The sequence below is a fragment of the Phalangium opilio genome, unplaced genomic scaffold (genome assembly GCF_054372755.1).
Source record: "Phalangium opilio isolate 3A_F unplaced genomic scaffold, DU_Popi_V2 ptg000082l_1, whole genome shotgun sequence".
NCBI classification, from domain to species: Eukaryota; Metazoa; Arthropoda; class Arachnida; order Opiliones; family Phalangiidae; genus Phalangium; species Phalangium opilio.
In genome coordinates, this window is record NW_028324189.1 from 6,136,639 (window position 1) to 6,161,446 (window position 24,808).

General features: G+C 37.0%; 3 protein-coding genes and 2 long non-coding RNA genes across 7 annotated transcripts; 2 read left to right on the forward strand and 3 right to left on the reverse strand.

Annotated features, from left to right (window-relative positions):
• Positions 1–274: 274 nt before the first annotated feature.
• Positions 275–8,531, reverse strand: LOC149651200 (xaa-Arg dipeptidase-like). Its single transcript, XM_089848013.1, has 6 exons — positions 7,979–8,531; positions 7,749–7,900; positions 7,405–7,554; positions 4,910–5,051; positions 4,601–4,843; positions 275–3,669 (listed from the first exon to the last, which is right to left on the reverse strand). The coding sequence occupies exons 1-6, from the start codon at positions 8,220–8,222 to the stop codon at positions 3,374–3,376; spliced, it is 1,227 nt and encodes a 408-aa protein (XP_089704139.1). The 5' UTR covers positions 8,223–8,531; the 3' UTR covers positions 275–3,373.
• A 437-nt stretch (positions 8,532–8,968) lies between these two features.
• Positions 8,969–10,553, forward strand: LOC149651201 (uncharacterized). The gene is made up of 5 exons (XM_089848015.1): positions 8,969–9,548; positions 9,638–9,741; positions 9,810–9,886; positions 10,066–10,213; positions 10,293–10,553. The coding sequence occupies exons 1-5, from the start codon at positions 9,359–9,361 to the stop codon at positions 10,392–10,394; spliced, it is 621 nt and encodes a 206-aa protein (XP_089704141.1). The 5' UTR covers positions 8,969–9,358; the 3' UTR covers positions 10,395–10,553.
• APP-BP1 (Nedd8-activating enzyme E1 regulatory subunit APP-BP1) lies at positions 10,473–17,230 on the reverse strand. 2 transcript variants are annotated; one of them, XM_089847998.1, is made up of 13 exons: positions 17,099–17,230; positions 16,931–17,034; positions 16,800–16,860; positions 16,638–16,668; positions 16,494–16,565; positions 16,355–16,434; positions 16,179–16,288; positions 13,819–14,147; positions 13,688–13,747; positions 13,372–13,581; positions 11,927–12,184; positions 11,797–11,867; positions 10,473–10,754 (listed from the first exon to the last, which is right to left on the reverse strand). In XM_089847998.1, exons 1-13 carry the CDS (start codon positions 17,158–17,160, stop codon positions 10,595–10,597), a joined length of 1,608 nt encoding a protein of 535 aa, XP_089704124.1. In that variant the 5' UTR covers positions 17,161–17,230; the 3' UTR covers positions 10,473–10,594. The 2 variants fall into 2 exon arrangements, with proteins under 2 accessions (XP_089704124.1, XP_089704123.1); XM_089847997.1 differs by having other exon boundaries at positions 11,927–12,190.
• A 103-nt stretch (positions 17,231–17,333) lies between these two features.
• On the forward strand, positions 17,334–21,965 carry LOC149651203 (uncharacterized). Of its 2 annotated transcripts, none has more exons than XR_016371114.1 (4): positions 17,334–17,554; positions 17,638–17,776; positions 20,488–21,405; positions 21,472–21,965. It is a non-coding gene; the product is annotated as an uncharacterized LOC149651203 (long non-coding RNA). The 2 variants fall into 2 exon arrangements; XR_016371113.1 differs by having other exon boundaries at positions 20,503–21,405.
• A 146-nt stretch (positions 21,966–22,111) lies between these two features.
• LOC149651204 (uncharacterized) lies at positions 22,112–24,016 on the reverse strand. The gene is made up of 2 exons (XR_016371130.1): positions 23,695–24,016; positions 22,112–22,611 (listed from the first exon to the last, which is right to left on the reverse strand). It is a non-coding gene; the product is annotated as an uncharacterized LOC149651204 (long non-coding RNA).
• Positions 24,017–24,808: the final 792 nt, after the last annotated feature.

Genomic DNA, 24,808 nt, shown 5'->3' on the forward strand with positions numbered 1-24,808 from the left:
AGACGGGCTGAATGGTCTTTCGGGTTCGATTTTTTGCCATCTTTTTTAAATGGCGGCCAAAAAACTTAAAAACCCTTCTTTATGGGCGTGAAAAGTAATAAAAAGTCCCTAGGGGCTGACGGACTGTGCCGAGTGCCTTCGCTCCTAGGGTGCTACAAAATTATTAGTCATCAGTAAAATCTACCCATTCTTTATATCATTTTGATGGAAGTTCTTATTACACGCGAGCGACGCCGCTATTAACAGCTAGTGGGTAATAATTATTACGAATTAATTTGCATTATAGCGGGAGTATTTTATTTTCGAATCCCTATCGTACATTGTACATAATATATTTTAAACTTGAACATAGAATTAAATTTCATCTGCTAAATATATATATATATATATTTGTTATAACAAAACTAAACAATAATAAAATTGCGAGTAAACAAAAACCGTGATATAAAAAATTTCATATAAAAAAATTTGAATTACAATATGCCAAAATATTTGGTGGTTTTCAAAGGACAAGTCTCATTCATTTCATTTCATAATTTCCTTAACAGCTTCAAAATGAGCCAAAGAAAGTCAAAATCAATAAAATTTATAAACGATTACACTTTGACCATTTTGGTCTCAATTTGAAACTCTAACTCTGACCCGTTAACTGTTGAAGACTACATGTCCTTTGATTATAGGTAAAAATAAAAACAAACTTAACAAGACAATCCACCAAAAAATGTGCGACTAAAACGTTTGTGCGCCTAATTTAACGAGATATGTGGATGAGAGGGAAAGTATGACGTGTTAAAAAACGCGGACATCAAAGTTTCGCCAATAACTATTTAGTTTACTAGTGACTGATGGACTTGCAAACTCGCGACTGAAAGTAGTTCAGATATTTTTTCTCCTTGGTTTAACCATGGATGAAGGATGCGCGTGAGGAAATTTGTTTTCACGCTATAGGATCGGCAACTCCCTATCTCGAACGACAGAATATTCTGTATATACTCTGTTACAACGTCGGTTGTCAGCACGCGCAAAGCTATTTCTCTATGTAACGTAGCTTTGTACGTGCTGTCAAGAGACAAAAAACTTCAGGATCTTCAGGATTTAAAATATCCGCGAGTTTTTTAGCTCGAGTGCACGGACCTCTAGGCCTTAGTTTCAAATACGTGTGAAATTGCATAGTCTACTACACGCATTTGAAACTAAGGCCTAGAGGTCCGTGCACTCGAGCTAAAAAACTCGCGGATATTTTAAATCCTGAAGATCCTGAAGTTTTTTGTCTCTTGACAGCACGTACAAAGCTACGTTACATAGAGACCTAGCCTTGCGCGTGCTGACAACCGACGTTGTAACAGAGTGTATACAGAATATTCTGTCGCTCGAGATAGGGAGTTGCCTATCCTGTAGAGTGAAAACAAATTTCCTCACGCGCATCCTTCATCCATGGTTTAACCATAGCCCGCTCGATCACGCGCACCACGACACAAGCTGCTCGCGTTATAGCTTAATTACCGACTCCGAGATTACACAATAGCAGACGACGGTAACCGCGTAACCGCGAATTAACACAAGACCTAGTCACCTATTTTAAGGGAGTGAACAGTCCCAGTATAGCTACGCCAATAAAACGGTCAACTACGGCGAAACTCTGAATCTGATGACTCGCGACTTTTGGCCATTTTCATACTTTCCCTCTCATCCACTTTTGATAATATTATTATTTATAGATTTATTTTGTTTCAGCTATACTAGTAAACGTACAAAGCGTAGGCACTTTGATATAGTTAGGCACTTTATTTCTTATTATTTAAACGCCCATCTGAAAGATAGCTTCGCTAGCTGCACTTTTGTACTCTCTTCTTAAGATTCCATTAATTAGGGGATGATTTATAAAACTAATTAACGCAACAATTCAACAAAACAAAATTGAAAAATATAATATATTTCCTTAGGAACCATTGCGGGGAAAGCATCCTCTAAATTAAAATTTTAATTTAAAAGAATAGTGCAGGTAACATATAAGACTATACCTTAAAAGAATGGCCTTTTTCTAAATATAAAAAGAAAAATATTAAAAAATTAAATTATCTCTTATTAGCCTTAAAAACGTGGACTACTGCTCCAACCGCCATTAGTTTAGTGTCGTCTGCTAAACAGAACCTCTTAGGCGCGTGATCAAGTGGGCTATACCCCACCTTACCCTTACCATTATCATTATCAGCCTGTGAGAATTCAACCAACGATTATTTAAAATGTGCTAGACATTTTAAATAATCCTTGATTGAACCAATCTCTTTAGGGGTAAACGGTTCTGTTTAGCAGACGCCACAAAACCAATGGCGGATGGTGCAGTAGTCCTTGATTATTTTTAAGAACGTGGACTACTGCGCCAACCGCCATTGGTTTAGCGGCGTCTGCTAAAACGAACCTCTAACGCGCGTGATCGAGTGAGCTATGCCTGTAAGAATACAACCAATCACGTAAGGGTAAGAGGTTCTGTTTAGCAGACGCCACAAAACCAATGACGGATAGCGCAGTAGTCCACGATTTTAAGACTAATAAGAGATGATTTATTTTTATATAAATATTAAATTCCTTTTATATTAAGAAAAAGGGCCATTATTTTAAGGTAAAGTTACGTTACGTGAACTTTTCTTTTATTAAACTTAAAAATAATCAAAATGGCAGGGGATAAACTAACTAAAAACCAAATTAAACACGAATATATTTTGGAAAAGGCACCGTTTCTTTTTGGTTATTTTTCAGCTGAGCAGCGGAGTTATCGTAAAATTTCATTAAAATATGCCTATTATAATTATTTCTATAGTTCTTAGCCAATAACAGCTGGTTTCTCGATATAATATCCAAAGAACATCTTCGAAACGAAACAATATTCTCCTCCAAAATCATTATTTATGATGTGATTTTATCAGAAATGTCTCGTTACGAAGCTTAAGATTTTTCTTTAGATGTTAAAGGCCGACTTCCAGTAGCGAAAAGGGTTCTAGCGAACTGAAAACCGAGCATCGAGACTAACAATGGAGCGACCGTGCCGATTTTCGAAGCCCCGCTGGGGGTTCTAGCTAACTTCTAGCGAACTGAGCTGAACTATAGACATCCTTTTAAATTTATTTCCTCTCGAATTTTTGCTTTCCTCTGAAGGAAATTCTCTATTGTTCATCTTCAGTTCGCTAGAACCACATTGCGCGGCTTTCAGTTAGCTAGAACCCTTCCAACTTTTACCCCAGCGGGGATTCGAAAATCGGCACGGTCGCTCCATTGTTAGCCATCTCGATGCTCGTTAATTTTTCAGTTCGCTAGAACTCTTTTCGATGGAAGTCGGCCTTTAAACGAGTTAAGTTATAATTTCCGTAATTATTATTCAAATTTGTTTATCTCTGATGAGATCATCTTGATGAGCGCATTTGGCTTTCTCGACTAATTCGGGACTTAACATAAAATCGAGTCCAGTCATAGCCATAACGCGACCCATGGTCAAAGTATAAGGTTGAGCTTGTTGCGAGCCAGAGGCCAGATTAAACGCGGCTGAGTGATTTGGCGCGTCAGTTCCGATATAGAACGAAGGTTGTATAGTAGGAACTTCGTGGGAGACGTCGCCCACATCGGAAGACGCCGTGAATTTCTCGATAAATGGATCTTGATCTCGAAATTGGATCCCTACGTTACCACCCCCACCCAACACCACAATCAATAATGCGTCTAGAATTTAAGCGGCATATGCCTAATCTAATCACAGTTGTATAAACATTTAAATTACTCTGTTAATAAAAAATTATAATCTATGAAGGTCTCAAGTTCATAAAAAAAAACGCAGACTGTTGGAAAATAACTCGGGGCAATGTCTTTCTTGAAATATTTACGTTAAAATTATAGGAAATAAAACCGCCCTGTCTCACGAGGGGTAATTCGCAAGTTCGAAAATATTTATAGGAATTATGGGTATTTTTTCATCCCATACTTTTGCCTATATAGGATTTTTGACGACTTTTGCCTATAATATAGGATTTTTGACGACTTTTGCCTATAATATAGGATTTTTGACGACTTTTGCCTATAATATAGGATTTTTGACGACTTTTGCCTATAATATAGGATTTTTGACGACTTTTGCCTATAATATAGGATTTTTGACGACTTTTGCCTATAACATAGGAATTTTGACGACTTTTGCCTATAACATAGGATTTTTGACAACTTTTGCCTATAACATAGGATTTTTGACGACTTTTGCCTATAATATATGATTTTTGACGACTTTTGCCTATAACATAGGATTTTTGACGACTTTTGCCTATAACATAGGATTTTTGACGACTTTTGCCTATAACATAGGATTTATGACGACTTTTGCCTATAACATAGCATTTTTGACGACTTTTTCCTATAACATAGGATTTTTTGACGACTTTTGCCTATATAGGATTTTTGACGACTTTTGCCTATAATATAGGATTTATGACGACTTTTGCCTATAATATAGGATTTTTTGACGACTTTTGCCTATAATATATGTTTTTACAGGACCTCTGGGGCCCTGCAGTAGTGTTTCATCCCCCCTGATGTATAAGCCCAATGTTTTAAATCTCACCAAGATGTTCTCCGTGTTTCTGAAACCTTTTCCCAATTACGTAATTGGTGATCAAGTCTTTATATCCCACGTCAATTTCAACGGTATATTCGCAACCCGTAGCTTCAGCGGCGGCTTTGATACAATGCTCTAATTTTTTGTGCAAGTGATCGACTTCGGAAGTGGAAGGTCCCCTGATGTAGAATTTCATTTCCGTTTCGGAAGGAATGATATTTGGCAGAACACCTCCGTTAGAAATGATACCTACAGTATAATGAAGGGGTGGAGCTTAAATCACAATTAATTCCAGAAGGGGCCGGTTTTAATTACCGTGTATTCGACAGGTGGGCTTCATTTGTTGACGTAACATAGATATGGAATTATAACATTGAACAGCTGCGTCCAGGGCATTTATTCCTTGCCATGGGAAGGCAGAAGCGTGCGCAGAGACACCCGTGAATTTGATAACAAACTTCATTTAACAACAACACAATTAGGATGTGACCTACTTTTCTTTTTTCTATTTACCTAATTCAAGGTTATGGATGTTTGACTCGAACAAAATACTGTTTGGACTACTTTAAATTTTCGTATTTTTCTAAGTGCACTGTTTTACAAAGAGGTTGTCACTTAATCAAGGTATCCAATTCAAATTTGTGTCAAGTACATAAAAACTTGGGAAATTCACACACCAGCGTGAACATGGATAAAGAATGCGCGCGAGGAAATTTGTTTTCACGCTATAGGATAGGCAACTCCCTATCTCGAACGACAGTTTATTCTGTATATACTCTGTTACAACATCGGTTGTCAGCACGCGTAAAGCTGGGTCTCTATAAGTAACCTAGCTTTGTACGTGCTGTCAAGAGACTAAAAGTAAAACTTCAGGATCTTCAGGATTTAAAATATCCGCGAGTTTTTTTAGCTCGAGTGCATGCACGGACCTCTAGGACTTAGTTTCAAATACGTGTAGAAGGTTGTAGGCAATTTCACACGTACAGCATTGAAACTAAGGTCTAGAGGTCCTGCACTCGAGCTAAAAAACTCGCGGATATTTTAAATCCTGAAGATCCTGAAGATTTTACTTTTAGTCTCTTGACAGCATGTACAAAGCTAGGTTACATAGAGACCCAGCTTTGCGCGTGCTGACAACCGATGTTGTAACATAGTATATACAGAATAAGCTGTCGTTCGAGTTAGGGAGTTGCCTATCCTATAGACTGAAAACAAATTTTCTCACGCGTGGGAACCTAGGGAAATTAGAAGGGAGTCTCTGGGAAATTTCTCGAGGGGAGTCTCAGGAAATTTAAAGGGAGTCTCTGGGAAATTTCTCGAGGGGAGTCTTGGGAAATTTAAAGGGAGTCTCCGGGAAATTTCTCGAGGGGAGTCTCCGGGAAATTTCTCGAGGGGAGTCTTGGGAAATTTAAAGGGAGTCTCCGGGAAATTTCTCGAGGGGAGTCTCCGGGAAATTTCTCGAGGGGAGTCTTGTGAAATTTAAAGGGAGTCTCCGGGAAATTTCTCGAGGGGAGTCTTGGGAAATTTAAAGGGAGTCTCCGGGAAATTTCTCGAGGGGAGTCTTGGGAAATTTAAAGGGAGTCTCCGGGAAATTTCTCGAGGGGAGTCTTGGGAAATTTAAAGGGAGTCTCCGGGAAATTTCTCGAGGGGAGTCTTGGGAAATTTAAAGGGAGTCTCCGGGAAATTTCTCGAGGGGAGTCTTGGGAAATTTAAAGGGAGTCTCCGGGAAATTTCTCGAGGGGAGTCTTGGGAAATTTAAAGGGAGTCTCCGGGAAATTTCTCGAGGGGAGTCTTGGGAAATTTAAAGGGAGTCTCCGGGAAATTTCTCGAGGGGAGTCTTGTGAAATTTAAAGGGAGTCTCCGGGAAATTTCTCGAGGGGAGTCTTGGGAAATTTAAAGGGAGTCTCCGGGAAATTTCTCGAGGGGAGTCTTGGGAAATTTAAAGGGAGTCTCCGGGAAATTTCTCGAGGGGAGTCTTGGGAAATTTAAAGGGAGTCTCCGGGAAATTTCTCGAGGGGAGTCTTGGGAAATTTAAAGGGAGTCTCCGGGAAATTTCTCGAGGGGAGTCTTGGGAAATTTAAAGGGAGTCTCCGGGAAATTTCTCGAGGGGAGTCTTGGGAAATTTAAAGGGAGTCTCCGGGAAATTTCTCGAGGGGAGTCTTGGGAAATTTAAAGGGAGTCTCGGGAAATTTCTCGAGGGGAGTCTTGGGAAATTTAAAGGGAGTCTCCGGGAAATTTCTCGAGGGGAGTCTCGGGAAATTTAAAGGGAGTCTCCGGGAAATTTCTCGAGGGGAGTCTCGGGAAATTTAAAGGGAGTCTCCGGGAAATTTCTCGAGGGGAGTCTCGGGAAATTTAAAGGGAGTCTCGGGAAATTTCTCGAGGGGAGTCTCGGGAAATTTCTCGAGGGGAGTCTCGGGAAATTTAAAGGGAGTCTCGGGAAATTTAAAGGGAGTCTCGGGAAATTTAAAGGGAGTCTCGGGAAATTTAAAGGGAGTCTCACGTGGGCTAATTCACTAGTGATTTATAGGCCCAAGGTTTTAAACATTTTCCCAACCACATAATTGGTGTTCAAGTCTTTCTATTCCAAATCAATTTGAACCTTATATCTCACAAGACTCCCTTCAAAGTCAGGGTTCAAGGGTGAAGCGAAATTAATGGGAAATTCACAAGAAATTGAAAGGAACAAACCAAATAAAACATAAAACTCAATTTTAACAATTTATGTAACCCGTGATTAAAACTGGCTCTCTAAGTAAAACAGTCCATTTCCTTGAAAAGGTGTGAAATTTATAATAAAAGTGAGAACTGACCCTACGAATGCCAATGAAATTGGTGAAGACAAGATCGTAAGGACTAGGATGAACCATTATGCAAATATCAACATCTTTGAAAGCTCCAAATTTTATCAACTCAATCTTGCCCCCTCCCCCTTCTTCAGCCGGACATCCCAACACAACAACCTGACAATGTTTTAAATTAAACCTTCAATTTTAACTCAAAAGAAGGGCTGTCTTAAAAAACCTGGAAACAGTATTATCTTTCCAAAATAATGATTCAACAATTACAGTTACATTGGTTATATTTAATATTTTAACAAGTTTTCAAAAGTTTGACCCTATCCACGTTTGTTTAGAATAATTAAATCTCTACTTACGGTTCCAGAAATGGTATCGTCAGATTCTAAAGCCGCTTTAGCGCCAACCCCAGCGGCAATCCCGGTTTCGGCTATTAAATTATGACCACAAGCATGTCCAATCTCGGGTAAGGCATCATACTCACATAGAAAAGCCACAACTGGCCTTTGACCTGGGCAAGAATAAGATGATTGCTTGTTTAAGCCCAGAACAAACAATTTGCAGCCAGCCAATTTGATCTCTAACTTACCGGATTTTCCTTCAACGTGAGCCCTGAAAGCGGTTGGCAACCCATAATGCCTCTCAACGTTAAAACCATATTTTTCTAATTCATTGGTTAAACAATCATGAGCTTTAATTTCTTCGTAATTAATTTCGGGATGACTCCAAATTTGGTGGCTAATTTTTTGTAAATTATCTTTTTCCGCGTCGATTTTCGTGGCGATTGTCGAGTACAACGCGTTGACAGTCACGTCAAAACTCATGTTAGGCATTTAAAAATTTACTACGAAAATATACTACGGGAGAATAACCAAGGCTTAAGAATGCGACTTTCTATTTGGCTAAGTTCTTTTAACCGAAATATTTATTAGGCTTATGTGTTTTCGTTAATTTCTAAGTAAATAGAATCGGAGTTACTATAGGGAATACCTAACCTAATTGTAAGGAAGCCGAAAAATTTCGCGCCCGTTTGAAGTTTGGCTCTACGTTCAATTGACGACTGTTTTCATTCATCATGGACCTTTAAACGCGTCCCAGCTGTCTAGCAGACGACACGAGGGAGGGATGAGCTTTAGCCGGGGGTGAAAGTACTCGGAGGAAATATTACAAAAACCCAGGAGGCCTTAGAAATCCTCCAGTTCAACATATTAAAATACGAAACTTCTCCCGTGGTAACTGTTTTGTACCTCCATGTGACTTTCCCGCGCGAGTTCAACCGATAAACAAAACAGTTCCTATATAACATCCCCATGTCACTTATCACTATAACGGCATTTTTTCCAGTACGATAACTTCAAAGTAAATCGTAGTCTAGAAACATAGTCTCTTTTCAAATGAAACATCCAAGCTCTCGCACGCCCTATAATTTTTTTATTACAGAAGGCATACACAACATATCTCTAGTCTACTATCGAAGAGGTACATTGAAAAACCGTTTCGGGTTCAATATACTTTCAGATTCAGAGTAGGCGTTTTTTTACATGTGTAAGCGTTGGTAGTTCTTGTTGCACGTGGTACCATGGTGGTACTGACATCGTAGTTGAAAAATAACATGGCTTGTAATTTTGTAAATACCTAAATATAGGATAGGAGAAGTAGGGTAAACGAACGGGCCCAGGAAAAATAAAACAAAGCGAATTTTACTGAAATAAAATAAAACTAGGGTTATTTTAACCGCCAAAAATAGATCCAAATTTTTTTAGGCTTAATCGATCTTCTTAAGTTTCCTAAAACAAACTTTTATCACTCGTAATCTTGTATAAACCTTTTTCGTTCCCATGTCATAAAAATTTTATCTATAATTTTTGAAAGCGCAAAAAACAAAAAAAAACAAAGATAAGCTCAATTTAAAAATAGCGCTTGTCTGAAATAATTAGGCTTAGCTGTGTGGTAAGGCTAAGGCTTAACTATGGAAATTGTAAAACTAGGAATTTTGAGCGGGATTTTACTGAAACAAACTAGGTTTCTCGCCGCAACTAGTATTCATTTAAATAGTTTAAAAACTATTCACGGGCAAAAGGCAATAACTTCCTGGAAAAATTCTACTTCCTTATATAAAATTAACGGAAATAGGAAACAGTATCTACACGGAACCGCTTGTAAATTTTTACAAAATACAAATTAAATTCAAAAGACAAAGGCTTAAGTTTTATTCTTATATAATTCTTTAACAATTTTATTTTTGAAGGTCATTTAACTGACAAAGTACTGACAGAAATGACCGACAAAGATTGGGAGAAAAAACTGACCCCTGAACAATATTACGTCTGTAGGGAGAGGGGGACTGAACCGGTAAGATTATTTTCAGTCAAGCCTATTTTGACCTATTTTTCATCTACAGCTAAAATTTTATTTGTCAGCCTTTCAGTGGAAAATTTTATAATCATTTTGAGAAGGGAATATATTCATGCGTTTGTTGTGGCGCAGAATTATTTAGGTAAGATTTAAGGTGGAATTCATAAACGTACGTCGGACGCAACGCAATTTAGTACAGGCAAAGGCATGGCGTCGTGCGCAAAAGGCGCACGACGCCCTGCCTTTGCCTGTACTAAATTGCTTAATTTACTCAGATTTTAAATGAACCCATAGTGTTTATAAAGTGTATTTCTACGATAGTTCAGAATCAAAGTTTCAATCTGGCTGTGGGTGGCCTTCATTTCACACAGCGTACGGAGCTGTGAACGGTGACGAATCAAAGAGCAACATTATTCGTAGACCAGACCACACAAGGGGAATGAGAAGAACTGAAGTTATATGCAAAAAAGTAACTCCATAAATAAAGCTTTATCATTATCCCCCGCAAATTCCAATAAAAAAGATTAATTAAATTTATTACGTTCAAGTGTGACGCTCACTTGGGACACGTCTTCAATGATGGACCCAAACCAACTGGTGAAAGATTCTGCATAAATAGCTTGACCTTGAATTTTACACCCAAGGAATAAGCTTAATTACTGTAAAACCCGTGCAATTTCAGAATATACTCGTTTAATATAATATTAAAATAAATAATTTTATATGGATTGAAGAAAAAAAAGAATTTATTTTGCGAACATTTATTAATTTGTTGCTTGAATAATTAATAAAAATGTACTTAAACCGTTTACATTGTGTGTGAAATTTTTAACAGAAAATTATGTTATGTTCAAAACTCAAAAATAGAAGAAGTAGCGGTCATAGCGTTATAGATGTAAGTATTGTTAAACGGAACGTATTGACCAGTGATGAGTTTAATCGCTTCTTGAGCAGCGCAACCACCCATAAAGGCAGCCACAGAATGCAATTCGCATGAACCATAGCGACACCTTCGATCATTTAATATTAAATTTAATTAAATCCCCGTTAAGTTCTTGTTCGTTAAAGGAAAAGTTCAGATAACATTGTACCTTAGAAGAACGGCATTTTTCTAAATATAAAAGGAAAATATTCATATAAAAATGATCCCTTATTACAAAATAATTAGAATTTAATTTAATTAGTCTTGAAATCGAGATTACTGCGCCATTAGTTTAGTGTCGTCTGCTAAACAGAACCTCTTAGGCGCGTGATCAAGTGGGCTATACCCCACCTTACCCTTACCATTTTCAGCCTGTGAGAATTCAACCAAGGATTATTTAAAATGTCTAGACATTTTAAATAATCCTTGATTCAACCAATCTCTTTAGAGGTAAACGGTTCTGTTTAGCAGACGCCACAAAACCAATGGCGGATGGTGCAGTAGTCCTCGCCATTGGTTTAGCGGCGTCTGCTAAAACGAACCTCTTACACGCGTGATCGAGTGAGCTATGCCTATGAGAATTCAACCAATCCCGTATGGGTAAGAGGTTCTGTTTAGCAGACGCCACAAAACCAATGGCGGATGGTGCAGTAGTCCTCGCCATTGGTTTAGCGGCGTCTGCTAAAACGAACCTCTTACGCGCGTGATCGAGTGAGCTATGCCTATGAGAATTCAACCAATCCCTTATGGGTAAGAGGTTCTGTTTAGCAGACGCCACAAAACCAATGGCGGATGGTGCAGTAGTCCTCGCCATTGCTTAAGCGGCGTCTGCTAAAACGAACCTGTTACGCGCGTGATCGAGTGAGCTATGCCTATGAGAATTCAACCAATCCCGTATGGGTAAGAGGTTCTGTTTAGCAGACGCCACGAAACCAATGGCGGATGGCGCAGTAGTCCTTGATTATTTTTAAGACTAATTAAATATACTAATTATCATATTGTAATAAGACATCAGATCATTTATTTTTATATAAATATTTAATTCCTTTTATATTTAGAAAAAGGATGTTATTTTAAGGTATAATATTACGTCACATGACCCTTTTCTTTAAATTTAAAATCTTACATACATTTCATGAACGTAATCATCTTTAGCTAAGGGTCCACACCCCCATTCGGACAATACATTACTTAGACAAGCCTTAAATAAATGATTATTTGAAACACAGGCTAAAATATACATTAATTAAGATTAATTACTTTAAGGTTAACGATGTCAGTTTCAACTTGATCGTTAAAATAGCCAGGATATCTATTACGCGCGCTTTGGAATCTATCGATAGCTCTGAAGAGAGGGTAGAAGATCATTTCACTGTCGGGGTTATCGAGGTTAGCAAGGATATCCTCTTTTTTTAAGGTTTGGGGGTTGTATTCCTCGGCCAGGGAACGACCACGAATCATTCTCAAAAAATAAGCGTGTTTGCAAAATAATCTTACTTCGTTTTCAGTGATAGCGTCCTGCGACTTAATTAATCACCATCAACTTTTAATATTGATAAACTAGCCCTAATCAATCGCAATCTTACAAAGAAGTAAGACACGGACAGGACACGTCCCTTTTTAATGTCAAAAGACAAGACAAGCCTTTGAATATCGTAATTTAAACAAATATAGCAATTTTTACATTACTCACAAGTTAATTTACCTATTAATGGGTTCGAAGTTAATTAATTTACCGATTAATGGGTTCGAAGTTAATTAATTTACCGATTAATAGGTTCGAAGTTAATTAATTTACCGATTAATAGGTTCGAAGTTAATTAATTTACCGATTAATAGGTTCGAAGTTAATTAATTTACCGATTAATAGGTTCCAAGTTAATTTACCGATTAATAGGTTCGAAGTTAATTTACCGATTAATAGGTTCCAAGTTAATTTACCGATTAATAGGTTCCAAGTTAATTTACCGATTAATAGGTTCCAAGTTAATTTACCGATTAATAGGTTCGAAGTTAATTTACCGATTAATAGGTTCGAAGTTAATTTACCGATTAATAGGTTCAAAATTAATTTACCGATTAATAGGTTCGAAGTTAATTAATTTACCGATTAATAGGTTCGAAGTTAATTAATTTACCGATTAATAGGTTCGAAGTTAATTAATTTACCGATTAATAGGTTCGAAGTTAATTAATTTACCGATTAATAGGTTCGAAGTTAATTAATTTACCGATTAATAGGTTCGAAGTTAATTAATTTACCGATTAATAGGTTCGAAGTTAATTAATTTACCGATTAATAGGTTCGAAGTTAATTAATTTACCGATTAATAGGTTCGAAGTTAATTAATTTACCGATTAATAGGTTCGAAGTTAATTAATTTACCGATTAATAGGTTCGAAGTTAATTAATTTACCGATTAATAGGTTCGAAGTTAATTAATTTACCGATTAATAGGTTCGAAGTTAATTAATTTACCGATTAATAGGTTTGAAGTTAATTAATTTACCGATTAATAGGTTCGAAGTTAATTAATTTACCGATTAATAGGTTCGAAGTTAATTAATTTACCGATTACGATATCAGCCATCACAATTTTTTAGCTATACTTTCTTTCAAAGATTGCGGTCGAGTATACAAGGTTCATACAAATCTCGCGAAATTTTGAATGAACCCTGTTTTAAATTAAAAATGTATTTCCTACTTTTCCAATATTGGAGAGAATTTGCTGAACTTTATTCATGACTATTTCGGCGTCTTTATTGGCTTGCGAACGATAAACGTTTTGTAATTGAACGTAACTTTTGGAATCAGCCGTCATATCGGGGATGGTACCCCTAAGAGGCAAAACCCCATTTCCTTCCCCTTCCACAAACTGCTTCAAAGCCCGAATTAAAATCCAAAACGTTTTACTCTAAAATAATTAACCAAACCAGCCCCCCTCCAAATTAATTAATTAATTAATAAAACAAAATTAAGCCTACACTTAATTGAAATAATTAAAAAAATAATATCCATACGTCACTGGTGATATTCAAACAAGAGGGATCTTCGAATAATTTTTGAACGTTACTAGGAACCTAATTAAATTAAATTATTTAAAAGTAAAAAGGCTAATTCTAATTACATTAAATTAGTGAATTAATTATACATTAGTGGGATGAATAGTGGTATTAATAGCCTTAATGGCTTCCTCAAAATTTTCCTCCTCTTCCGGTATTCCATTTTCGTTTTTTCTAATGCCATTACGAATCATTTGCCGGAGAGATTCTTTTTCTTTGTAATTTTTGGGTAAAGTTCCCCCGTTTAATTGCGACCATTCCTTCAAGTATTTCATCAAAACAACTAGATACGGCGTGTGACTATGTTCCTTATTACTCATTTGTTCTAAATTGACGGAATCGACAAACTCGGTTAATCCAGGGAACGGTCGATCTAGGCGTAAATCCCCCAGTTCATTTTCAGGGTGGGTTTCAATCACTAAGATTTCAATTCGAATGGAATCAGTTTAGGCAGACTGTATTATTACAATTTACATAGAGGTGTGCGGCTAACCGTTTCAATCCAATACCGAACCTAATAATTCAATCTGGTATTTGCTAAGCCCGTTTTCACTATTTGATACGAATAATGAATTGACTATTCAGTTAAAGTTCGACTACCATAAATTTATGGCCGCCTTCCATTTCTAAATGTTTTCCTCCTTGCTTGGTATTAACAATTCGCGAGAATACTAGGCTTAATTATTCGCGAGAATACTAGGCTTAATTATTCGCGAGAATACTAGGCTTAATTATTCGCGAGAATACTAGGCTTAATTATTCGCGAGAATACTAGGCTTAATCATTCGCGAGAACACTATAGCTTAATCATTCGCGAGAACACTATAGCTTAATCATTCGCGAGAACACTATAGCTTAATCATTCGCGAGAACACTATAGCTTAATCATTCGCGAGAACACTATAGCTTAATCATTCGCGAGAACACTATAGCTTAATCATTCGCGAGAACACTATAGCTTAATCATTCGCGAGAACACTATAGCTTAATCATTCGCGAGAACACTATAGCTTAATCATTCGCGAGAACACTATAGCTTAATCGTTCGCGAGAACACTATAGCTTAATCATTCGCGAGAACACTATAGCTTAATCGTTCGCGAGAACACTATAGCTTAATCGTTCGCGAGAACACTATAGCTTAATCGTTCGCGAGAACACTATAGCTTAATCGTTCGCGAGAACACTATAGCTTAATTATTCGCGAGAACACTAGGTTTAATTATTCGCGAGAACACTATAGCTTAATCATTCGCGAGAACACTATAGCTTAATCATTCGCGAGAACACTATAGCTTAATCATTCGCGAGAACACTAGGCTTAATTATTCGCGAGAACACTAGGCTTAATCATTCGCGAGAACACTAGGCTCAATCATTCGCGAGAACACTATAGCTTAATCATTCGCGAGAACACTATAGCTTAATCATTCGCGAGAACACTAGGCTTAATTATTCGCGAGAACACTAGGTTTAATTATTCGCGAGAACACTATAGCTTAATCATTCGCGAGAACACTATAGCTTAATCATTCGCGAGAACACTATAGCTTAATCATTCGCGAGAACACTAGGCTTAATTATTCGCGAGAACACTAGGCTTAATCATTCGCGAGAACACTAGGCTCAATCATTCGCGAGAACACTAGGCTTAATTATTCGCGAGAACACTAGGCTTAACTATTCGCGAATAATAGGCTTAACTATTCGCGAATAATAGGCTTAAGTATTCACCATTAATCTTGTAGTAAAAAATTTACCAAGGCTTAACTATTCGCGAATAATAGGCTTAACTATTCGCGAATAATAGGCTTAACTATTCGCGAATAATAGGCTTAAGTATTCACCATTAATCTTGTAGTAAAAAATTTACCAAGGCTTAACTATTCGCGAATAATAGGCTTAAGTATTCACCATTAATCTTGTAGTAAAAAATTTACCAAGGCTTAACTATTCGCGAATAATAGGCTTAAGTATTCACCATTAATCTTGTAGTAAAAAATTTACCAAGGCTTAACTATTCGCGAATAATAGGCTTAAGTATTCACCATTAATCTTGTAGTAAAAAATTTACCAAGGCTTAACTATTCGCGAATAATAGGCTTAACTATTCGCGAATAATAGGCTTAAGTATTCACCATTAATCTTGTAGTAAAAAATTTACCAAGGCTTAACTATTCGCGAATAATAGGCTTAAGTATTCACCATTAATCTTGTAGTAAAAAATTTACCAAGGCTTAACTATTCGCGAATAATAGGCTTAAGTATTCACCATTAATCTTGTAGTAAAAAATTTACCAAGGCCTAACTATTCAGCATTGGATTTGGAATGAACTATTCGATTTGGTATCTGATAAGGAAACTTTTCGGTATTCGGTAAGCCGTCTGATACCCAAAAAGTGGTATTAGCACACCTCCACATGATTTCACAGTTTGTGGAAAACTTTACCAGAATGTTCGGCAACTTGCAATCTCATATATCCAATCATACCGTAGCATTTAACAACCAATAACGGAACTCCCGCCTCCCATAACTTATCAGAAAGACTCAAAAGAGTTCTTCAAAGAAAGTTTCAAAGTTACGTCACCTTTAACAAATTACCTATAAAGTCCATACATACATACTTTTCAACTAAATTAGTGGCAACTACGACTGAAAAATGGTTGAAATAACCCGGATTGGTTTCTAAAAGTTTCTCTGGAGTCTTAAAAGGTCGTGTAATTAAGCTTAAATTAATTTAAATTGGTTTAAAAGCCATACAACCTCATCGACAAAATCTCCCCTGACATCGGAATTCAATTCTAATAATAATTGCGTGGCAATTTGAGCTCTTGACTAAAAAATCCCAAAATATTTTGTCAAATCATTCATAATTGACAATCTGACATTGGAAAAAAGACGCTTTACCTTTCCGATACTTTGTTTATCCAGAAAGAAGCTAAATTCAATTAAATTTTAATTATTTATTAGTCCATTAATAGACTAATGGCACCCCATGTTATTTCCCCACAGAGCTTAATACAGTCGAAGGCAGAGGGCTGCCATTACTCTATAATGAATTTAACATACTTATTTCCAGCATCCTCCCCACTAATTTTATGCCCATCGACAATTGTGAATGCTCCAATACCTTTGGTTTAATATAATCTCAATTAGTTTAATTAATAAAATAATTTCAAATAAAAGTTTTAAGTTTAAACCTGGTAAGACGATGCTTTTGAGTATTTCAGTTCCAGTTGCGGTAGCGTTTATAAGGCAAATATGGGCCGATTCTAACGCACTTTGACCGTGATCTCCCCATAGCCTAATTAACAAAGATTATGGCTCTTATTTTGGGTAATTAGGTTAAATTTTATGATAGGACAAACCTTAATTGTCTATCGTATTTCTTCTGTTTTTCAGAATCGGGCGATTTCGGATTAGGAGACATTTTTAAAATGCAGGAGCTTGGAAGCCTACGGGGAGTGGGTGAGTAGCCCACTGGATCACGTACTCGACAACGCAAGCTGCTCGCGCTTGGATAAACTTCTGGCGCTATAGAAGCCCTTTTATTTTCAGAACTTTTGTTTGATCTAGATCAACGTAAAACTGAGTCTCCTGTAAAATGAATTACCTAACTTTCATTCAATTAATTATATTAGAAAATAGAAACAATAAAATTGAAACGCACGCCACGCTCCCGCCATATTTTGAAGTTTGCCTAACTTCAGCAGCGCCATCTAGTGGTCCGTGTTTGCTACGAATAAGCCTTTTCATTCTGGGTTCTTTTTGGGGTCGTTTTCCGTGAGAACTAGCTGCTGCGATTTTCTGTCCGATTTTTGCTGGTAAATATTTTGATTTTATTTATATTTTAAGGGTTAATTTTGATTAAATAACAAAGTTTTATCGCTATCAATCGGAAACTAAGCGTTGCAAGTGGAAAATGTATTATTTACCGTGCCAAATACGTTTGCTAATTACGACCAAGGCTTAAGCCTTTGTCTTTGGGGCGGTGCTGCGTTTGTGGAAGCCATAGTCTCTTTCAGTGGATACAGAGATCTTTCCAGGTAAATATTTTATTTATAAGGGTTAATTTATATTAAATACCAAAATTTTATCGCAACCAAATGGAAACTAAGCGTTGCAAGTGGAAAATGTATCGTTAAACGTGGAAAGTAGGTTTGTTAATTACGACCATTGTCTGTTTGAAGAAAACATAGCCTTAGTTGTTTTTATATATTGGTTACCGAACATAATTGTAGTTATTTGGAACTCCATAGTTCTAAATAACTAATGCACTTTTGTTGCTTTGGTTATTGGCTGTATATTGCCCTTAACTGTAGTTCTCTAAAATGTTTTCAATTAACAAATCTATTGGTGTAAATATGGGTGTCTAGGGCCGGAAATAAGCACAGGACACATTGTCCAATAACATTGTAAAATGTCCCATACTATTTTTAAAAACTAAGGGGGTCACTGGCCGGTTTGACCAATAAATTTTCCCAAAGTTTTGATAGCTGAACCATGAACACGCGATACTATTTTTGCACAATGTCCTATAAATTTTCTAGTCAAAGGAGTCGTCCTTTCAGTATGTTATAGTCCTATTTGTCCCCCCACCATCCAACCATATTAGAAACCCAGGGTTACGACAAACAGGGGCCGAGTAATTAAGAAAAATGTTCACAAACATACCCCCTCCATAGGTATAGCATTCCACCCACTTTGGGGGTTCATAACTCTGGTTCTACTAGAGATATGGGGGTGTCCTTTGACTATGTTATAGTCCTATTTTCCCCCCCTCCATCCCACCATAATTACACCCAACTTTGAAGGCTCTTAACTGTGGGTCTACAAGAGATGTGGGGTGTCCTTTGACTATGTTATAGTATTATTTACCCCCCCCCCCCATCCCAACTTTGAAGGTTCATAACTCTGGTTCTACTAGAGATATGGGGGTGTCCTTTGACAATGTTATAGTATTATTTGCCCCCCCCCCATCCCAACTTTGAAGGCTCTTAACTGTGGGTCTACTAGAGATGTGGGGTGTCCTTTGACTATGTTATAGTATTATTTGCCCCCCCCATCCCAACTTTGAAGGTTCTTAACTGTGGGTCTACTAGAGATGTGGGGTGTCCTTTGACTATGTTATAGTATTATTTGCCCCCCCCCCATCCCAACTTTGAAGGCTCATAACTGTGGGTCTACTAGAGATGTGGGGTGTCCTTTGACTATGTTATAGTATTATTTGCCCCCCCCCCATCCCAACTTTGAAGGCTCATAACTGTGGGTCTACTAGAGATGTGGGGTGTCCTTTGACTATGTTATAGTATTATTTGCCCCCCCATCCCAACTTTGAAGGCTCATAACTGTGGGTCTACTAGAGATGTGGGGTGTCCTTTGACAATGTTATAGTATTATTTGCCCCCCCCCCATCCCAACTTTGAAGGCTCATAACTGTGGGTCTACTAGAGATGTGGGGTGTCCTTTGACTATGTTATAGTATTATTTGCCCCCCCATCCCAACCATGAAGGCTCATAACTGTGGGTCTACTAGAGATGTGGGGTGTCCTTTGACTATGTTATAGTATTATTTGCCCCCCCATCCCAACTTTGAAGGCTCATAACTGTGGGTCTACTAGAGATGTGGGGTGTCCTTTGACTATGTTATACTATTATTTGCCCCCCCCCCATCCCAACTTTGAAGGCTCATAACTGTGGGTCTACTAGAGATGTGGGGTGTCCTTTGACTATGTTATAGTCCTATTTGCCCCCCCCCCCCCATCCCAACTTTGAAGGTTCATAACTGTGGGTCTACTAGAGATGTGGGGTGTCCTTTGACTATGTTATAGTCCTATTTGCCCCCCCATCCCAACTTTGAAGGCTCATAACTGTGGGTCTACTAGAGATGTGGGGTGTCCTTTGACTATGTTATAGTCCTATTTGCCCCCGCCCATCCCAACTTTGAAGGCTCATAACTGTGGGTCTACTAGAGATGTGGGGTGTCCTTTGACTATGTTATAGTCCTATTTGTCCCCCCCATCCCAACTTTGAAGGCTCATAACTGTGGGTCTACTAGAGATGTGGGGTGTCCTTTGACTATGTTATAGTATTATTTGCCCCTCCATCCCAACTTTGAAGGTTCATAACTCTGGTTCTACTAGAGATATGGGGGTGTCCTTTGACTATGTTATAGTCCTATTTGCCCCCCCATCCCAACATAATTACACCCAACTTTGAAGGCTCATAACTGTGGGTCTACTAGAGATACGCGAATTTTTGCACACACTAGTGGACAAGGTCCTATAAATTTTCTAGTCAAAGGAGGGGACACATGTTCTATATGAAAGTTTTCTTATTTCCGGCCCTGTGGGTGTCAAGCCCATTTGTTTTCACCGTAACAGCACCATTTGTGTACTTACAAGTTAGTCGTATCGAAATGACTTCTTGGAAAGAATTTAGAAGTTTATTTTGGCACACAGTATTCATGATTCACATTTATGTCGTAATTATTCAAAATATTTGAAATTAATCCTATTAAATTTTTCTAATTAATTTATTCCTGGTTTTACTATTCAATCTTTTAGTCGGTTTAAAAGTAATTCAAAGTGATTGTTTATGTGATAAATATTTCAAGATTGACCCTAAACCGTATTAATATTTATCTTTCTAGTTATGTTAAATGATTTATTTGAAAGTGGAATTAATGTTATTCAAAATGCTTGTGCCATTTAAGCTGAAAATTTTAATTTTGTATTAGATTGTTTGAATTGAACAGATTTTATTTTTTTAGCTATCTTCTGTTTCCAAAGGAGAAATTTATGTTGGATTCTAGAACGAATTATTTTTATTTGACAAATTGCACCCTATATTAATCGGGTCAATGAACCCATTACAATTCCATTCTACACTTCGATTTTATCCGTTGAAACTGAATCTCACTAGGAAAACAATTTAGACATTTTAGGCTCTCAGTGAAGTAATTAAATCTTATTAATAGTAACTTTAGCAATATTACAGGACAATTCCATTCTCAATTCAGGTCTACACTTTAATTTTATCCGTTTAAAGGGAATCTCATTAGCAAAAAAAGACTATTTCGACAGCCTGTTAAACATTGTAGGCAATTATTTGGGTATTTAGTTTATTATTTATTATTATATTTATTCTTAGAAGGAAAGCGCTTGTGTCCTTTTCTATGTAGGGATTTTTTTTTTCGCCAGGACATAAATAAAATGCTGAAATATGGAATAGGTGAACACTGGTCCAAGCCCTCCCTTTTAAGAATAATGAACGTAATCAGGATTTTAAGGGTGAGATTCCCTTTGCGGTATTAAGGTATCTAGTTTTAATTATAAATATTTTTAGGGGAAAAGCGTTTGGCAACTCTTTGAGGGAGTTTTTTAGGATCTAAATAAATTTATGATTTATGTTTAAGGCAAAAGGTTGCTTATACGCTTTGTCCTTTAAAAGTAAACACGATTTTAAGCGGGTTTCCAATAAACAAAGCCTTTATTATTATTATTATTATTAAATCAAGGCTTAGGTTTTTATGATATTATTTTACTTCCCCATACTATAGTTATTTAGTTAAATGTTACGCGTGTGCAATTTGTCAAATAATAATAATTTGTCTTCTGCCCGAACATTTTACGTTACATCATGCAAGAATATTCAAGTGGATTTTCATATTAAGGTATATAATTTGAAGTTATGCATGTGCTATTTTCTCTAAATAATAATAAGAATTTCTCTTGCGCAGGAACATTCACTCGAGTGGAGGACATCTAACATCGAGTGGAGGACATCTAGCATCGAGTGGAGGACATCTAACATCGAGTGGAGGACATCTAGTGGAGGACATCTAACATCGAGTGGAGGACATCTAGTGGAGGACTTCTAACATCGAGTGGACGACTTCTAACATCGAGTGGACGACTTCTAACATCGAGTGGACTTTCATTGGAAATCCCACGCTAAGGACGAAGTTTCCTGGTTTTTGGGGGCTCCATAGCGGGCCTTAGTTTAAATTTAATGATTCCCGAGTTGAACAGGGGCTTGTTAAATTTAAATTGGGCTCGCAAGGCTTACTTTGGGGGTGGTAGCTTAAGTTTAAATTTAAAGTTTCGTTACTATGGAAGGTACAAAAACATAAGAAAAACACTTAGGTTAGTTTTTTTTGACCTTTTTTATGTTTTTTTTGTATTTTTCATTAATTTTTTTATAAATTTTACATTTTTTTAAAAAAAAAAAAATTTTTTATATAAAAATTTTTTTTTATAATGTTTTTGCCTTTTTTATTTAGTAAAAAGCTTAAAAAGGGGCCTAAAAATATCCCCCTAAGTCCAGAGGCAAAAAAATCGAAACCAAGTCTAGTATATTAAAAATTCAAGAAAAGAAAGAACGAGGTTTAAGGCAAAATTTATTCAATAAAAAACAAGAAAACCAAAGTGTTTACAAAAATTTCGAACAAAAAAATATTAAAGAGGTTGTTAAGTTAAAGTTTGAACGCGAAAAAAAATAAAGAGTAGTTACAATTAAAATTTCCACAAAAAAAATTAAGTTAAGTGGTTACATGAAAAATTTTCAAGTAAAAAAGATGTATTTGGTCTCTTCTAGCTTCGATGATTTCCTCCAAATCTTTAAGTCAGCGCTGAGAGAAAGAGCAAGTCCAGAAGACATCATGTAACGTGAATCCAACGAAGCGTGTCATCTTTAATGATACATAGCAAGTCCAGAACAGCTTCGTCTTGCGTCAATCGGAACGAAGGATGTCATCAGGAATGATACATAGCAAGTCCAGAACAGCTTCGTCTTGCGTCAATCGGAACAAAGGATGTCATCTGGAATGATACGTCTCGGAATGACCAGCGACAGAAAAATCCAAGAATATCTGCAGCATCTATAAATGAAAACATATTAATAACACATATTAAACTATTGCCTACTAACAAAGTAATCTCGTAGATTTAAATAATTTAAGAAGAGGGTGTCCTTGATTAAAAAACTGGCTACCAAATTTACAAACCGAGACAAACTACACCAACTAATTACCACCCTAAATTAAAGAAAGACTTGACTACCGTGATTTCCACCCTGAATTAAATACTCTCGCTACCTAATTATTTCCCTAAGTTGTATAGAAAATAGTTTTAAGAAAACCAGTCCTTTATTTTAAGTTAAATTATGTAACTTAATAATGAAAATATTTTAAACATCCCCTAAACTAATTTCAGAAAAAACCTATTTATTTGTTTCAAATTACGCAGCTTAATAATGAAATTAGTTTAAAATTTCCCCTAAATTTATTTTTTGGAAAACTTGACATATATTTAAACTAAATTGCTTGCCCCTTTTAATAGCATAATAATTTAAAATATCTTCTTAGCTAATTTTATTAAGACCTGATATTTATTTAAAACTATTCCCACAGGTAGAACCCACAAATAGAATCTCTAGTTGAAATTGGACAAGGGTTAACTTAGGCTTAGAGCAAACGTCCACGTGTCTTAAAACTATCTTTGCGGGACTTTATTTTCGAAAATCGGTCGCGTTATCTCTAAATTATTTAATAATAGCCCGTAAACTAATTTTAGGAAAACCTTTCATTTATTTATTTTAAAACTATTCTCACAGACAGTATCCGTAAAAGAACTAGAATTTAAATGGGACAAGGCTTAATTAGGCTTAGTGAACCGGTCCTCGTGTTCGGCAGGACTTGATTTCCGAAAATCTGTCGCGATATCTCTAAATTAAATACGTATCCCGTTTAATATCTTTAAATAATAGCCCCTAAACTAATTATTAAAGGATTCTCTCTTGTCCAAGATCTCGTTGTAAAATTTTATTTTTGGTACTTGATTTTTAATAAATAAATAAAATTCACTAACATTTAACACTACCTAATTAATTTAAATACTTGAAATAAAATAAATAATTTAAGGGGAGCTAGATGAGTTTGGATTATTGTAAAAGTTAGGCTTACGGACTGTTAAAGCACCACGAGGCGAAGCAATGGCCGCCAGTAAGTTGAAGAGCGTCGAATTCAGCTTGCGTCCTCGGCAAAAACGATCAGCGAAATGGCGGGGCTATCAAGAATCGACCTCAAAAGCCGGGATCACGATCAGGTGAGCGAGAAAGGTTTTTCCAAGCGACCTTTCTCCACGGCTTGCACGCAACGAATAAGCCGTCTGACCTCGGCGGCTTCCAGGCAACGAATGAGCCGTCTGACGTTTGCCTGCAACCAAATACATTTCCAACGTCGGGGGGCGCTAAAAGCGCCTATTCGCGGACTCGGGTGCGCTGTATCCCAGGCGCGAAATCCAAATAGCTGAACACTGCTAGGCATAAATGAATGAACGCTAGGCCTAACTGAATGGACAATCATTACCTATTACCATTAACATCTGTCGTGACGTCACAAGTCAATTACCTCGGTGACGTCATAGGTAACGTGATCTGACGTCATTAGTCACGTGATCTGACGTCATTAGTCACGTGATCTGACGACATTGCTCACGTGATTTGACGTCATAAGTCACGTGATTTGACGTCATAGGTAACGTGATTTTACGTCATAGGTCACGTGATCTGACGTCAAAGGTCACGCGATTTTACGTCATAGGTCACGTGATTTGACGTCATATGCCACGTGATTTGCAGTCATAGGTCACGTGATCTGACGACATTGCTCACGTGATTTGACGTCATAAGTCACGTGATTTGACGTCATAGGTAACGTGATTTTACGTCATAGGTCACGTGATCTGACGTCAAAGGTCACGCGATTTTTCGTCATAGGTCACGTGATTTGACGTCATAGGTCACGTGATTTGACGTCATATGCCACGTGATTTGCAGTCATAGGTCACGTGATCTGACGACATTGCTCACGTGATTTGACGTCATAAGTCACGTGATTTGACGTCATAGGTAACGTGATTTTACGTCATAGGTCACGTGATCTGACGTCAAAGGTCACGCGATTTTACGTCATAGGTCACGCGATTTTACGTCATAGGTCACGTGATTTGACGTCATAGGACGCGTGATCTGACGTCATAGGTCACGTGACCGGGTTTGATTAATCCGTTCACTAT

Excerpts from the sequence above, each read along its gene's own strand:
- LOC149651200 (XM_089848013.1), bottom strand. The coding sequence starts at position 8,222 with ATGCCTAACATGAGTTTTGACGTGACTGTCAACGCGTTGTACTCGACA. Across the intron at positions 7,901-7,978 it reads TCACGTTGAAGGAAAATCCG|GTCAAAGGCCAGTTGTGGCT; the intron begins GTAAGTTAGAGA and ends ATTCTTGCCCAG. Across the intron at positions 4,844-4,909 it reads GCCCACCTGTCGAATACACG|GTATCATTTCTAACGGAGGT; the intron begins GTAATTAAAACC and ends ATTATACTGTAG.
- LOC149651201 (XM_089848015.1), top strand. The coding sequence starts at position 9,359 with ATGGAAATTGTAAAACTAGGAATTTTGAGCGGGATTTTACTGAAACAA. Across the intron at positions 9,549-9,637 it reads GTATCTACACGGAACCGCTT|GTCATTTAACTGACAAAGTA; the intron begins GTAAATTTTTAC and ends TTATTTTTGAAG. Across the intron at positions 10,214-10,292 it reads CTGAAGTTATATGCAAAAAA|TGTGACGCTCACTTGGGACA; the intron begins GTAACTCCATAA and ends ATTACGTTCAAG.
- APP-BP1 (XM_089847997.1), bottom strand. The coding sequence starts at position 17,160 with ATGTCTCCTAATCCGAAATCGCCCGATTCTGAAAAACAGAAGAAATAC. Across the intron at positions 14,148-16,178 it reads GCAAGTTGCCGAACATTCTG|TGATTGAAACCCACCCTGAA; the intron begins GTAAAGTTTTCC and ends TTGAAATCTTAG. Across the intron at positions 10,755-11,796 it reads GATGATTACGTTCATGAAAT|GTGTCGCTATGGTTCATGCG; the intron begins GTATGTAAGATT and ends AAATGATCGAAG.